Source organism: Rana temporaria, chromosome 13, assembly GCF_905171775.1.
Source record: "Rana temporaria chromosome 13, aRanTem1.1, whole genome shotgun sequence".
Classification (NCBI taxonomy): domain Eukaryota; kingdom Metazoa; phylum Chordata; class Amphibia; order Anura; family Ranidae; genus Rana; species Rana temporaria.
This window is the reverse complement of record NC_053501.1, coordinates 42234141-42250806: the sequence shown is the minus strand read 5'-3', so window position 1 is coordinate 42250806 and position 16666 is coordinate 42234141. Positions and strand designations below refer to the sequence as shown.

Here is a 16666-nt window from a genome sequence, read left to right as displayed (position 1 = left end):
CAAATACGTCCAGCGTAAATATGCGCCCACTCTTAGCCAGCGTAGGCAAGTTACGTCGGTCGGATGAAGCCTATTTTCAGGCGTATCTTAGTTTTGTGGGCACGGCGCACAGATACGACGGCGCATATTTGCACTTACGCGGCGTATCTCGAGATACGTCGGTGCAAGTGCTTTGTGAATCCGGGCCTTAATTGGTGCCTAAAAAGTAAATTTTTTTCACTTGCAATATTCAAACACACATGGAACCTATGTGTAGCCAATCCATCTCTACAGCAGGGTAGAGCTGATCAAGTCAGAACCAGGAAAGAACTCGGCTCCCATGATGAAACATGGTGCCTTCAGGAGGAATGGACATAGACCAGGGTTTCTCAACTCCAGTCCTCAAGGCGCCCCAACAGGTCATGTTTTCAGGCTTTCCATTATTTTGCACAGGTGATTTGATCAGTTTCACTGCCTTAGTAATTACCACAGCTGTTTCACAAGGGAAATCCTGAAAACATGACCTGTTGGGGCGCCTCAGGGGCTGGAGTTGAGAAACACTGACATAGACAAAGTGGGCTAGATTCAGATAGGTTAGCGGATCTTTAGATCCGCGTAACCTATCCGATTTACGATCCGCCGGCGCAAGTTTTTGAGGCAAGTGCTGTATTCAGAAAGCACTTGCCTCTAAAGTTGCGGCGGCGTATCGTAAATCCCCCGGCCAAACTCAAATTCCGCGGCTAGGGGGCGTATCCCCTAAATTTCCCAGTGTGCATTGCTCCAAATAACGTCGCTAGGACGTCATTGGTTTCGACGTGAACGTAAATTACGTCCATCCGTATTCGTGACCGACTTACGCAAACGACGTCAAAAATTCAAAATTCGACCTGGGAACGACGGCCATACTTAACATAGGATACGCCGCATATAGCAGGGGTAACTATACGCCGGAAAAAGCCGAACGCAAACGACGTAAAAAAAAAGTGCCGGGCGGTCGTTCGTTTCTGAATCGGCGTAACTCCTCATTTGCATATTCGTCGCGTATAGAAACGGAGGCGCCACCTAGCGGCCAGCGTGAGATTGCAGCCTAAGATCCGACAGTGTAAGACACTTACACCTGCCGGATCTTAGGGAGATCTATGCGTAACCTGATTCTATGAATCAGTCGCATAGATACGACGGACGGAACTCAGAGATATGACGGCGTATCAGGAGATACGCCATCGTATCTCTATCTGAATCTGGCCCAGTGTCACTTGAAAAACAATCTTCATTTACCCAAGAACCAAAAATCGGTCATCTTTGCATTTTCTAACCTACCCTAGCAGCAGAAGAGGGACACTTTGGTTTCTAGGAGAAAAATGGTTGTTGTTGTGTGAGACACGTTATACACGAGGCTCAAGATTGTGTGGATATCAGGGCCTGGATTGTACATATATTAGCTGCCAGCCCACTGCAAGGAACGCTTCTAACAATGTTGGCTGTAGTTAGCAATTTTACAGCTCCTACATTTAAACAATAGTCTACTTTTCTATTAGGCGCGCATTTTTTCCTAATCCACAGAGTTATTCAGAGCACATCTGCGAAATTACATAATCCAAAGCATTTCTAGAATGAGGAAATGTATGTTAAACAGCTGGTACTGTAACTCCGCTCTTCATGTGATAAGTTCCTCATTTCCTGCATACTGCAGACCTCCACAGATGTTCCCCAAATCTACATGACCAAAAGTATTATGAGCCAAGCAACATCTACACAACTCCACCACACCTATATGTATAGTGATCTTTAGACGGGCCACAGATAATACCATTTTCTTTGCTGCAAACTATAAATCAACGTGTTCAAGTGAGGAGCGCTTGGGCAGAAAAATGCAAAACTTGTAGGCGCATTCACTAGTTAATGCATTCCAATGGCCAGAATAAATATTCTGTTCATTAGAATGCATTAAAGCGCATACGCACAAATGCGTATAAACCTGCGTTCAATATACGTATTTTTTCTGTATTTTTTTAAAACAGTTTTTCTCCTGCCAGGAGAAGAAGCATTCAGAACAGCTGAGCAAAAGCTCAATGTGCATAAAGGACTAGAGCTGCACAAATAATAAAGAATCGAGATCACGATTCTACCAACCCCCCCACGATCTCAACACAGCATTTTCCCGATTCAGTGCAGAGAGTAGGGCTGGGGAAAAAAATCGATTTCAAATCGGAATCGAGTTGCAAGGGCAAATCGATTCAGATTTTGACCGAATCGATTTTTAAGTTTTTTTTTTTTCACAGGACCGGCACTCCGTGGACTAGGCCAAGCCGCGGCCTCGCCTAAACAATCCTGCCCCCAGCTCGCGCGATCCTGGGAAAAGGCTGCGAGGCCGGACGCCGTGGACTAGGCCTCGCGACCTTTACCCAGGATCGCAGCGAGCTGGATTTTTTTAGGCGAGGCCGTGGCTTCAGCCTAGTCCGCAGCCTTTTCCCAGGATCGCGGCGGACTAGGCCGAAGCCTCGCCTAAAAACTCCTGCCGGTGTAGTGTCACAGTTTGCTGCCTATTGTAGAATGCTGCGGAAGTCACGTGGCGGCCAACTGCGCATGCGCAATGCGTTCCAATGGATTTTCGACAGTACACACCAGCGAACCCGGCATTCAGGGCGACGTGGATTTAGGGGGAAGTGGCCAGTCGGCCTCACGTCCTCGCTTCGCTCGGACGGCTCGCTCCGCTCGCTCGGCCTCCTGGCTCTTTTTTTAACATCCTCCAATCCACTGGGATGTTAAGGAAAGAGCCTGGATGCCGACCGAGGTTTCACTGGTGTGCACGGTCGTGAATCACTTGGAACGCATTGCATTTGCGTTTGGAACGCATCGCGCATGCGCAGTTGACCGCCACGTGACTTCCGGAGCAGTCTGGGATTGGCAGCAAACTGTGACAATACACCGGCGCGGTATCCATCAGGAAAAAAAAAAAAAAACACCTTTATTCGAATCGTGAATCAAGTTGTTTTTTTTTTTTAAATCGCAGATTTTTTTGGGGGCCAAAATCGCCCAGCCCTAGCAGAGAGTTCTCTGCTCACTGTCAAAAAATAAATAAAAAATCAGCCTGGCAAGGGGGGGAGAGAGTGAGAGAGAATCCGATCACTGATCGCTCTGTGTGTGTAGTACACTGATCTCATCATGTCTGCTGGCTGATGTGCCAGACAAGTGCGTGCTCCGATCACCCTCCACAGTCATTGGTGGGCACACACACCGACACAGTGCCACTGTAGCATGCTGTCAACAGTGTGACTCGTACTGTGAAGCTGATGTCATTTCACCGGTCAGCAACTGACAGGCCAACCAAAGGAATCTCACTTGGTAACCACAGAGACTGTCAGAGAGTCCCAGGCATGTCAATGACAAAACACTGGCTAAACAGGATTATAAATATTCCACTTTAATACAAAAAATGTGATCCAGCCATGCCAGGCACAGAAGGCAAACAGGGGCTGGGTGTAGCATGAAGATCTGTATCTCCTGCAGCAACTGCACCGGAATCAGAGAAAACAAGCCAAGCTCCGAGCCAAGTCACTTAACCCCTAACATGCCGGACTACAACACAGGCTGTCTCTGCTCGGCAACACCGGCATACTGCAGAGCTGATCAAATATATTTAACCCTCCAAGTCCAACCATCCTCCAAGAAATACAGCCCTGAAAAGGGGGAAGCATTTCCCCTGAAACGTGTTGGCTCTACTGGTTTACTTTTATCTTCAATAAACAACTTAAAAATTCATTGGGTGCTCCTCTCTAATGACCCAAGTGGACTACAACAGAGGTACTTTTAATGGTCAGGATTCAGAAGATCGGGCACAATGACAGCTGAGCGGAGACACAGGCATGGGTCATTATTATTAACACTGGCCCAGATTCAAGAAGCAATTGCGCCTGTGTAACCATAGGTTACACAGCGCAATTGCTTACTTGCCCCGGCGTTACGAATGCTCCCGATTCAGGAACATCGTAACGCCGACTGCAGCCTAAAATCTGCGTGGCATAAGGCTCTTATGCCATGCATATCTTAGGCTGCATTCTAGCGATGACCGCTAGGGGGCGCTCCCATTGTGCTCAGTGTATAGTATGCAAATTGCATACTAACACCGATTCACAACGTTGCGCGAGCCCTGCGTACGCAATTTACGTAGTTTGCGCACGTCGGGTTTCGCGTAAGGTTGCACATCCTAATAGCACGCGCAGCCAATGCTAAAGGATACCCGTCGTTCCCGCGTCGCAATATTTGAAATCTACGTCGTTTGCGTAAGTGATTTGTGAATGGCACTGGACGCCATTCACGTTCACTTTGAAGCAAATGACGTCCTTGCGACGTCATTTGCCGCAATGCACATCGGGAAAGTTTCCCGACGGAGCATGCGCTCTACGCTCGGCGCGGGAGAGCGCCTAATTTAAATGATTCCCGCCCCCTACTGGATCATTTACATTAGGCGCCCTTACGCAGGGCAAGTTTACACAGCGCACACGCAATTTACGGAGCTACTGCTCCGTGAATCGCGGGTAGCGCAGTAAATTTGCGGGGGCGCAGGGCAAAAACGTTGCCCTGCGCCTCCGCAAGAAAGGGGCAAATCTACCTGAATCCGGGCCAGTGACAATACAGGATTTTACAGCAGCTCTAGCACCGCGTGCCTGTGCTACTTGTAGCCTGTCATGTAAGAAGTTAAGCGACTTCAGGTACCTCTTCAGCTTTAGCTCTGCTGATTTTCCCCCATCCCTGCGCATGCGCAGTTGCTGCAGGGCATACAGATACAGATCTTCTACGGGATACACATCTTCATGCCACAGTAGCAATGGACCTTCTTTTGGCTGCTCAGCATTTGATTATACTGAGCACCCAAGTGCTTCTGTGTGCGAGGGTAACCTGAAAGAATAACGTTTTTTCTTTTTTATCTTAATGGGGCCGACACGTCATTTACTCAATCAGCAGAAGCGCTTCTGCTGAGCATTAAGGGGGCCCAACACTCCCCTTTCCTGAGAAGCACCAAATGGGTGCTTGTCACACTGCAAGGTCTCTGCCCTCCCTGCTAGTCCCCAGGAGCGGTGCTGGAGATGGGCAGAGAGGTGTTAAAGGATAAGGGGGTCCCAACACTAAAATCTCTACATCTACAGAAATCAGCAAGCTAACACAACCTTGTAACTAACGCTGTAAAGAAGAAATCAGTATACATACCAATCCGACCCGATCCCACGCTGAGCTGTCACCTGTGGCTTCGCTGTGGAGGCAAGTGCAGAGGACACAGCCGACAACGGAAGCTACACAGTAAGTCTATGGGTGACGTCACTTCCCATTCATTTTGCAGCGGGTGTCTTCTGCAGAGCTTCCGCCAATCAAGACTGATGCCTTTTTTATTTTTAATTGGCGTGGAGTTCCCCCCTAAAGATTCACACCAGATCATGTCATGAGGACCTTGATGTAACTGTGGACTTTATTTTGTTTTACTTTGGGTTTGTTCTAAATTCCGATTCCAAATCCAAACAAAGTTCAAGTAAAACGTGTTAATATATTATTCATTGGATTTATAAAACTTTTTTTGTCCCCAAATATTTGTAATAGGGATGCACCGAAATTTCGTCCGCCGAAACATATCGGCCAAATGGCCTTTTCGGCAATTTACCAAAAGAGAAAAATTGACCATAATGGAGCGGAAATGGGGTGGGGCACTGGCTCCGCCCCTGGTGCCACCCATTACGGGGGTGTCCTATAGCGCAGAAGAGAATTGAGCCTCCGCCGCCTGGTTGATTAGAGCGCCGGGAACATAACAGCTTTCATTTCAATAGCTGTGTGTTCCCAGCTGTCACATACAGCCCCTCCCCCTTGTCGGAACTTTGATAGACAGATCACCCGTCACAGGATTGGACGGGTGATCTGTCTATCAAAGTGCCCGGACAAAGAGGAGGGGCTGTATGTGACGGCACACAGCGGGGAACACACAGCTATTGAAATGAAAGCTGATATGTTTCCGGCGCTCTAATCAACCAGGCGGCGACGGCTCCCCTCTCTCTTCCACTTCACAGACTGGCTGCACTGGGGACACAGGCTGGCTGGCTGGCTGCACTGGGGACACAGGCTGGCTGGCTGGCTGCACTGGGGACACAGGCTGGGTGCATTTGACGGGCACTGGTGAGGCTGCACTGATCTCCTGTACCATGTCCCCAGTCTCTGACCATCTCCCGTACCATGTCCCCAGTCTCTGACCATCTCCCGTACCATGTCCCCAGTCTCTGACCATCTCCCGTACCATGTCCCCAGTCTCTGACCATCTCCCGTACCATGTCCCCAGTCTCTGACCATGTCCACAGTCTCTGACCATCTCCCGTACCATGTCCCCAGTCTCTGACCATCTCCCGTACCATGTCCCCAGTCTCTGACCATCTCCCGTACCATGTCCCCAGTCTCTGACCATCTCCCGTACCATGTCCCCAGTCTCTGACCATCTCCCGTACCATGTCCCCAGTCTCTGACTATCTCCCGTACCATGTCCCCAGTCTCTGACCATCTCCCGTATAAAACCATAGGTTTTTTTAAATACGTTTTGGAATCCGTCATTTTCGGCGTAGTGTATTTTTCATTTTCGCTATCGGCACCAAAAAAAAACCCATTCGGTGCACCCCTAATTTGTAACATACAACATGGCCCTTTTATTAAAAACTTTGGAGACCCCTGATCTAAAGCCATGGTTTTCTAATGTTTTTACTCAGACTAAACATCTTAATGTATTCTGAAAGGTTCACTAATTAACCGAGGATAGAATGCAATCTGCCTACTAAGAGCATTCCAAGCATTTTAAGACCTAGAAAAATTCTGTGGGCCAAGGAATCTGACACCTGAATAATCATGGGGTTTATTTATGAAACCGGAGCAAATGTGGACCTGCTGCTAATCATAATAACCATCAGATTTTAAATAAAAGAAAAATTATTGGTTGCCAACCCCTCAAAATTTCAATTTTACTTTTTTGACATTATCCATTAATTGGTAGACTTTATGCAAATGCATCAACTAAAATCTCTGCTTGATGGTAGTCATGGTAAAGAACTGTAGCTAGCTGAGCTCCATGCAAACAGATAAATATCCAGATGACATGCATATAAGGCTGCATAAACCCTTACAGACCACTTATGCTACAGGTAAGCCTTATCCTGTCCCCTGCATGTGCCAATATTATCGGCACATGTGCACGGGGGCAAACTGAAGCAATGGAACTCCTGGGTGTTTTGAATTGTGGGCAGATTTGCCGCAATTCTGCCTGCGATTTTTAAAAACGCCCAGGTGTGAATGACAAATCAAACAACGCGCATTTCAGATGCCATTCATTGGAATGGCACCTAAAAAAAGAAAAAACGCAGTCTTATTGTAATTGATAATTATTTTTACAGAACACCCTCCAGATATGTAGATTCCTACTTTTTGATACAAGTCAGATTTTAAAGCGGGAGTTCACCCGGAAAAAAAAATGTAACAGTAGATTGGGCCTAATTACGGGAAGCAGAATCGGGTGTTTTGATTAAAATCAATGCAGTACTTACCTTTTTTGAGATAGATGTTCTCCCGCCGCTTCCGGATATGGTCTTCGGGACTGGGCGTTCCTATTTGATTGGCAGCCTTCCAACGGTCGCATACAGCGCGTCACGAGTTGCCGAACGTCGGTGCGGCGCTATACGGCGCCTGCGCACCGACGTTCGGCTTCTTTCGGAAACTGGCGACGCGCTGTATGCGACGGTCGGAAGGCTGTCAATCAAATAGGAACGCCCAGTCCCGCAGCCCATACCCGGAAGCGGCGGGAGAACATCTCTCTCTAAAAAGGTAAGTACTGCATTGATTTTAATCAAAACACCCGATTCTGCTTCCCGTAATTAGGCCCAATCTACTGTGGTCAGTCTATGACAGAGGGGGATCAGCAAATAAGGGGCAGTCAATGACAGAGGGGGGATTAGCGAATAAGGGGCAGTCTATGTCGTGGGGAATCAGTGAATAAGGGGCAGTCAATGACAGAGGGGGGATCAGTGAATAAGGGGCAGTCTATGTCGTGGGGAATCAGTGAATAAGGGGCAGTCAATGACAGAGGGGGGATCAGTGAATAAGGGGCAGTCTATGACAGAGGGGGGATCTGTGAATAAGGGGCAGGCTATGACAGAGGGGGGGGGATCAGTAACAGAGGGGGGATCAGTGAATAAGGGGCAGGCTATGACAGAGGGGGGATCAGTGAATAAGGGGCAGGCTATGACAGAGGGGGGATCAGTGAATAAGGGGCAGGCTATGACAGAGGGGGGATCTGTGAATAAGGGGCAGGCTATGACAGAGGGGGGATCAGTGAATAAGGGGCAGGCTATGACAGAGGGGGGATCTGTGAATAAGGGGCAGTCTATGACAGAGGGGGGATCTGTGAATAAGGGGCAGGCTATGACAGAGGGGGGGATCAGTGACAGAGGGGGGGGATCAGTGAATAAGGGGCAGGCTATGACAGAGGGGGGATCAGTGAATAAGGGGCAGGCTATGACAGAAGGGGGATCAGTGAATAAGGGGCAGGCTATGACAGAAGGGGGATCAGTGAATAAGGGGCAGGCTATGACAGAAGGGGATCAGTGAATAAGGGGCAGGCTATGACAGAGTGGGGGGGATCTGTGAATAAGGGGCAGGCTATGACAGAGGGGGGATCTGTGAATAAGGGGCAGGCTATGACAGAAGGGGGATCAGTGAATAAGGGCAGTCAATGACAGAGGGGGGATCTGTGAATAAGGGGCAGGCTATGACAGAAGGGGGATCAGTGAATAAGGGCAGTCAATGACAGAGGGGGGATCTGTGAATAAGGGGCAGGCTATGACAGAGGGGGGATCAGTGAATAAGGGGCAGGCTATGACAGAGGGGGGGGGGATCTGTGAATAAGGGGCAGGATATGACAGAGGAGGGATCTGTGAATAAGGGGCAGGCTATGACAGAGGGGGGATCTGTGAATAAGGGGCAGGCTATGACAGAGGGGGGATCAGTGAATAAGGGGCAGGCTATGACAGAGGGGGGATCAGTGAATAAGGGGCAGGCTATGACAGAGGGGGGATCAGTGAATAAGGGGCAGGCTATGACAGAGGGGGGATCTGTGAATAAGGGGCAGGCTATGACAGAGGGGGGATCAGTGAATAAGGGGCAGGCTATGACAGAGGGGGGATCTGTGAATAAGGGGCAGTCTATGACAGAGGGGGGATCTGTGAATAAGGGGCAGGCTATGACAGAGGGGGGGATCAGTGACAGAGGGGGGGGATCAGTGAATAAGGGGCAGGCTATGACAGAGGGGGGATCAGTGAATAAGGGGCAGGCTATGACAGAAGGGGGATCAGTGAATAAGGGGCAGGCTATGACAGAAGGGGGATCAGTGAATAAGGGGCAGGCTATGACAGAAGGGGATCAGTGAATAAGGGGCAGGCTATGACAGAGTGGGGGGGATCTGTGAATAAGGGGCAGGCTATGACAGAGGGGGGATCTGTGAATAAGGGGCAGGCTATGACAGAGTGGGGGGGATCTGTGAATAAGGGGCAGGCTATGACAGAGGGGGGATCTGTGAATAAGGGGCAGGCTATGACAGAAGGGGGATCAGTGAATAAGGGCAGTCAATGACAGAGGGGGGATCTGTGAATAAGGGGCAGGCTATGACAGAAGGGGGATCAGTGAATAAGGGCAGTCAATGACAGAGGGGGGATCTGTGAATAAGGGGCAGGCTATGACAGAGGGGGGGGGGGTCTGTGAATAAGGGGCAGGCTATGACAGAGGGGGGGGGATCTGTGAATAAGGGGCAGGATATGACAGAGGAGGGATCTGTGAATAAGGGGCAGGCTATGACAGAGGGGGGATCTGTGAATAAGGGGCAGGCTATGACAGAGGGGGGATCAGTGAATAAGGGGCAGGCTATGACAGAGGGGGGATCTGTGAATAAGGGGCAGGCTATGACAGAGGGGGGATCTGTGAATAAGGGGCAGGCTATGACAGAGGGGGGATCTGTGAATAAGGGGCAGGCTATGACAGAGTGGGGGGGATCTGTGAATAAGGGGCAGGCTATGACAGAGGGGGGGGGGGATCTGTGAATAAGGGGCAGGCTATGACAGAGGGGGGGGGGAATCTGTGAATAAGGGGCAGGCTATGACAGAGGGGGGGGGGGAATCTGTGAATAAGGGGCAGGCTATGACAGAGGGGGGATCAGTGAATAAGGGGCAGGCTATGACAGAGGGGGGGGATCAGTGAATAAGGGGCAGGCTATGACAGAGGGGGGATCAGTGAATAAGGGGCAGGCTATGACAGAGGGGGGATCAGTGAATAAGGGGCAGGCTATGACAGAGGGGGGATCAGTGAATAAGGGGCAGGCTATGACAGAGGGGGGATCTGTGAATAAGGGGCAGGCTATGACAGAGGGGGGATCAGTGAATAAGGGGCAGGCTATGACAGAGGGGGGATCAGTGAATAAGGGGCAGGCTATGACAGAAGGGGATCAGTGAATAAGGGGCAGGCTATGACAGAGGGGGGGGGATCTGTGAATAAGGGGCAGGCTATGACAGAGGGGGGGATCAGTGAATAAGGGGCAGTCTATGACAGAAGGGGGGATCAGTGAATAAGGGACAGGCTATGACAGAGGGGGGGTCAGTGAATAAGGGGCAGGCTATGACAGAGGGGGGATCAGTGAATAAGGGGCAGGCTATGACAGAGGGGGGATCAGTGAATAAGGGGCAGGCTATGACAGAGGGGGGATCTGTGAATAAGGGGCAGGCTATGACAGAGTGGGGGGGATCTGTGAATAAGGGGCAGGCTATGACAGAGGGGGGGGGGGGATCTGTGAATAAGGGGCAGGCTATGACAGAGGGGGGGGGGGGAATCTGTGAATAAGGGGCAGGCTATGACAGAGGGGGGGGGGGGAATCTGTGAATAAGGGGCAGGCTATGACAGAGGGGGGGGGGAATCTGTGAATAAGGGGCAGGCTATGACAGAGGGGGGGGATCAGTGAATAAGGGGCAGGCTATGACAGAGGGGGGATCAGTGAATAAGGGGCAGGCTATGACAGAGGGGGGATCAGTGAATAAGGGGCAGGCTATGACAGAGGGGGGATCAGTGAATAAGGGGCAGGCTATGACAGAGGGGGGATCTGTGAATAAGGGGCAGGCTATGACAGAGGGGGGATCAGTGAATAAGGGGCAGGCTATGACAGAGGGGGGATCAGTGAATAAGGGGCAGGCTATGACAGAGGGGGGATCAGTGAATAAGGGGCAGGCTATGACAGAAGGGGATCAGTGAATAAGGGGCAGGCTATGACAGAGGGGGGATCAGTGAATAAGGGGCAGGCTATGACAGAGGGGGGATCTGTGAATAAGGGGCAGGCTATGACAGAGGGGGGATCAGTGAATAAGGGGCAGGCTATGACAGAGGGGGGATCTGTGAATAAGGGGCAGTCTATGACAGAGGGGGGATCTGTGAATAAGGGGCAGGCTATGACAGAGGGGGGGATCAGTGACAGAGGGGGGGATCAGTGAATAAGGGGCAGGCTATGACAGAGGGGGGATCAGTGAATAAGGGGCAGGCTATGACAGAAGGGGGATCAGTGAATAAGGGGCAGGCTATGACAGAAGGGGGATCAGTGAATAAGGGGCAGGCTATGACAGAAGGGGATCAGTGAATAAGGGGCAGGCTATGACAGAGTGGGGGGGATCTGTGAATAAGGGGCAGGCTATGACAGAGGGGGGATCTGTGAATAAGGGGCAGGCTATGACAGAGTGGGGGGGATCTGTGAATAAGGGGCAGGCTATGACAGAGGGGGGATCTGTGAATAAGGGGCAGGCTATGACAGAAGGGGGATCAGTGAATAAGGGCAGTCAATGACAGAGGGGGGATCTGTGAATAAGGGGCAGGCTATGACAGAAGGGGGATCAGTGAATAAGGGCAGTCAATGACAGAGGGGGGATCTGTGAATAAGGGGCAGGCTATGACAGAGGGGGGATCAGTGAATAAGGGGCAGGCTATGACAGAGGGGGGGGGATCTGTGAATAAGGGGCAGGCTATGACAGAGGGGGGATCTGTGAATAAGGGGCAGGCTATGACAGAGGGGGGATCAGTGAATAAGGGGCAGGCTATGACAGAGGGGGGATCTGTGAATAAGGGGCAGGCTATGACAGAGGGGGGATCAGTGAATAAGGGGCAGTCTATGACAGAAGGGGGGATCAGTGAATAAGGGACAGGCTATGACAGAGGGGGGGTCAGTGAATAAGGGGCAGGCTATGACAGAGGGGGGGTCAGTGAATAAGGGGCAGGCTATGACAGAGGGGGGATCAGTGAATAAGGGGCACGCTATGACAGAGGGGGGATCTGTGAATAAGGGGCAGGCTATGACAGAGGGGGGATTAGTGAATAAGGGGCAGGCTATGACAGAGGGGGGATCTGTGAATAAGGGGCAGGCTATGACAGAGGGGGGATCTGTGAATAAGGGGCAGGCTATGACAGAGGGGGGATCAGTGAATAAGGGGCAGGCTATGACAGAGGGGGGGGGGGGATCTGTGAATAAGGGGCAGGCTATGACAGAGGGGGGGATCAGTGAATAAGGGGCAGTCTATGACAGAAGGGGGGATCAGTGAATAAGGGACAGGCTATGACAGAGGGGGGGTCAGTGAATAAGGGGCAGGCTATGACAGAGTGGGGATCAGTGAATAAGGGGCAGGCTATGACAGAGGGGGGATCAGTGAATAAGGGGCAGGCTATGACAGAGGGGGGATCAGTGAATAAGGGGCAGGCTATGACAGAGGGGGGATCAGTGAATAAGGGGCAGGCTATGACAGAGGGGGGATCTGTGAATAAGGGGCAGGCTATGACAGAGGGGGGGTCAGTGAATAAGGGGCAGGCTATGACAAGGGGGGGGGGGGTCAGTGAATAAGACACAGACTATACCAGGGAGATGAATGGATGGGAAGCAGTGTATGCCATGGGGAGTATCTATGAGCTGCACATGTGTATACTGGCTCTGCCCATGATGTCTGCCATACACTGGCACTTGCATTCCCTGAGAGGTGTCACACAACAATGGGAAAGGTATGTGGCCACTTACCGCTCTGTCCTCTTCTGACAGGAAGTCGGGTCCGTCATCCAGGCCTTCCTGCTACAAAGAGAGAACAAAACACACACTGTTACCCTCGCAGAGCCCCCCCGGCCCCCACAGCCAGCACTATGCCCTGCACAGGCGCCAATCCCCCGCCCTCCCCTCCGCCGCTCACCATCATGGCTGAGACGGTCACTGGCAGGCTGGGGACGGACTCCACCGAGGATCAGGGGGAGGAGAGATCGCCGCGGGGACACGTGATAGGAGGAGGGGGCCCGCCTGAATGACAGCTGGACCGAACTGCAAGTCGGCTGGTGCGTTAGATTGTCATGTGACCCTTGGAAGGAATCTGAGCGGCCATCTTTGTTGAGGGAGAGAGGAGATTGGTCCTTGGTGAAGAATCCTTGCTGATACAGACGGGGGATTCTGTTCTAGGGATTCCTTCCCAGATTTCCCGCAGATCTGTTGTAAAGATTACTTATTAAATTTAATGACATTTTATGTCTTCTTTAAAAATAAAATAAAAAAATCACTATTTTGATGATCATTAAGAAATACAATTTTTTTTATAGCCCAAAACTGGATGGTTGGAAATTTCCAGTCATTTAATGAATGATTTTTTGGTCTAATCATCATTTCACACTCAGATGAAGTGTTGTGTCTGTTGGATCAATGCAGGCACATTGTTGGCTGATTTTCAATCAATAATTTTCAGCATCCAATCAATTAAATGAGGGTTCTCCAGAATAGAAGATTTCTACCCAGCCCTTAGTAACTCATTCTATATTTGCATCATGTGATTCCATGGTGCAGGCAGCTGCCAACACCATAACAACCAATGACACGAGCAGAACACACAACGCCATGCATTACTTTGCGCTAGTGACCGGTACAAACACACCATGGAAAAGCGATCCATAGCAATGGGAATATTTGCCAGCACACCATGGAACGACGTAAATAGCGTCCAAACGAATGCCTGACTAAGGGGTCCTGCGTGGCTCTGAAACGTTGCACTCTCCTTGTGCTGTGATCATGCAATAAATCATCCGTTTGGACGCTATTTACGTCATTCCATGGTGTGCTGGCAAATATTTTCATAGTGACTTGTACCAGTATTCAGCTGGTTGTTGCTACAGCACCCAAATCCAAAAGCTTATCCAGGAATGTGTGTGATGTGAATATGAAGTATGACTGATCCATAGCGGGGGCATCCAGGGCCTCCCACCCTCTATCTGGACCTGCTGAGCCTGACCCCAGTACCATGCAAACTGTGGGCCTTAGGACTCCGATCTGAAGCAGGGACTCTGATCTGACGGAGGGACTCTGATGTGAAGGAGGGACTCTGATGTGAAGGAGGGAATCTGATGTGAAGGAGGGACTCTGATCTGATGGAGGGACTCTAATCTGAAGGAGGGACTCTGATCTGAAGGAGGGACGCTCATCTAAAGTAGGGACTCTGATGTGAAGGTGGGGCTCTGATGTGAGGGGGAACACTGATGTGAAAGGGGATATATGAGGGAGGGGTTCTGATGTGATGGGATAGTTTGATGTGGGTGGGGGTCTGATGTGAAGGGGACTCTGATTAGAAGAGAGGGATCTGATGTGAAGGGAGGACTTTGATTTGAAGAGGGGCTCTACTGTGAAAGGGAAACTCTGATGTTACATAGTTAGCCAGGTTCTAGTTGAACCAATATAAAAATAAAAAATCATCCAATGCCATATACACACCCCTCCTCTTCCCTCAGCAGACGGGGTAGCCTCGGTTAGGGGGGGACTATGTGGTTCGGGGGTCAGGTCATCACGTATGACAATCTCCAGGCCCTTTCTCATGGCGTAGTTGTGCAGCACGCAACATGCACCGATGATCTGGCACACTAAGTTTGGGGAATACAACAGGGTCCCCCCGGAATTAGCCAGGCATCGGAAACGGGACTTCAGGATGCCAAATGTGCGTTCCACCACTGCACGGGTGCGTATGTGTGCATCATTGTATTCTCTCTCTCCTCTGGTTTCTGGATTCCCGAATGGAGTCATGAGATGGGGCCCAAGGGCATATGCAGAGTCACCTGGAAGGGAAAAGACAGGAGGATGTTAGTCATGCATGTGCCCCTCGTGATGTCTGCATCATGGGGTCGGACAATCATGCCTGACACCCATGTCACTCACCAACCAGCCAGCTGTTCCCGTACACGTTCTGTTCGAATTCTGTTGGGATGGTGCTTTGACGGTATATGTAGCTGTCGTTGCTGGTACATGGGTGTTTGGCACGGACGTGCCATATAAGGCATTGGGCATCAGCTATCACCTATACATTGATGGAATGTCACTGCTTCCGATTGCGGAATATGTGCTCTGTGTCTCAGGGGGGCCGTAGTGCCACATGGGTGCAATCAATGGCCCCCACGGTGCGTGGGAATCCTGCAATTTCGTAGAAATCCCGCATTGCCTTCTGCCGCAGGTGCTTCTGGGTGGGTTTGATGAAGTGGTAGGACATGCGTCGGAGGATTGCGGGGACAACCTGGTGCACACATCTGCTCATGGTGGATTGTGACATCCCAGCCACGACTTGTACGCTGAAATGATCCACTTGCAAGGAAATGGAGTATTGCCAGTACCTTGACCAGTGGCTGCACTGCATGTGAGGGTTGTGTCTTGCTGGTGATGTCATCATGCAGGGTTGTGGCTATTTCCAGGATGGCTTCAGCGCTGAATCTGAAAATGCGATACACCTCCAAATCACCCATGCCAAAGACGTTCATGCGCGTGCGGTATGTCCTCTCCCGTGCCCTCCTACGTGGCGGTGGACCCATTAGTAGTGCTAGGACCACGGCTGCCATGTGTTGTCCTGCAAGTGTGGTTGCTCAGCTCGTCCTTAACGGTGCTGCTGAAGCTACTCTCCAGCTGACTTGTGCAAGTCTGGTGCAAAGTTACCCCTGCTTTATGAGGGGTAACTTTAGGCCGGGCATACAGCTTACGTGCACCGCACGTAGCCTGCACCGGACGTGCGTATGTACGTGAATCGGCATATCTCCCTCATTTGCATAGGAAATCAATGGGTGCGCCACATACGTTCGGCGTAAATATGCGCCTTACGGAAAGTTACATCGGTCAGGAGAAGCCTATTTTCAGGCGTGTCTAGTTCTGTGAGTACGGCGCAAAGATACGACGGCGCACATTTACATGGCGTATCTAGAGATACGTCGGCGTAAGTCCTACCTGAATCTGGCCCATTGTCTATGGACATTGCTATGTTTCAGTTTTTGGAGCCATCTAGTGACCAAATACTGGTAATGAGATATATATTTTTTTCCTGAGAGAAGCACAAAAGGACTAGAGAGGAAGTGACTGTTGTTTGGAGGAGAAGGTTGACCCTTTTTACCCAGGAGGTTTTGTGACCTACCCATGAACACTTCTTAAGCAGTGCATACTGGGTAGGAGATAAAAAGGAGCGGCCATTTTTAAGGGGCTTGGGATCGCGTGGACTGCCGGAGAGGACCTGTGGGGAGGTTCATTGGAGACAGCGGCACACAGAAATTGGGAGCGCGATCCTGGTTGTTTGGGAAGTAATCTGAGGGTGCCCCGGAGACG

At 50.6% G+C, this 16666-nt stretch overlaps 1 protein-coding gene across 1 annotated transcript in view; it reads right to left on the bottom strand.

Moving 5' to 3' along the window:
* The window catches only part of SNX6 (sorting nexin 6), a 43944-nt gene extending 30583 nt beyond the window's left edge, over window positions 1-13361 (bottom strand). The window contains exons 1-2 of the mRNA XM_040333754.1: window positions 13251-13361; window positions 13085-13135 (exon numbers count right to left, since the gene is read on the bottom strand). Coding sequence (XP_040189688.1) covers window positions 13085-13135; window positions 13251-13256 — 57 coding nt within the window. The 5' untranslated portion in view covers window positions 13257-13361. The remainder of the gene's footprint in view (window positions 1-13084; window positions 13136-13250) is intronic.
* Window positions 13362-16666: the final 3305 nt, after the last annotated feature.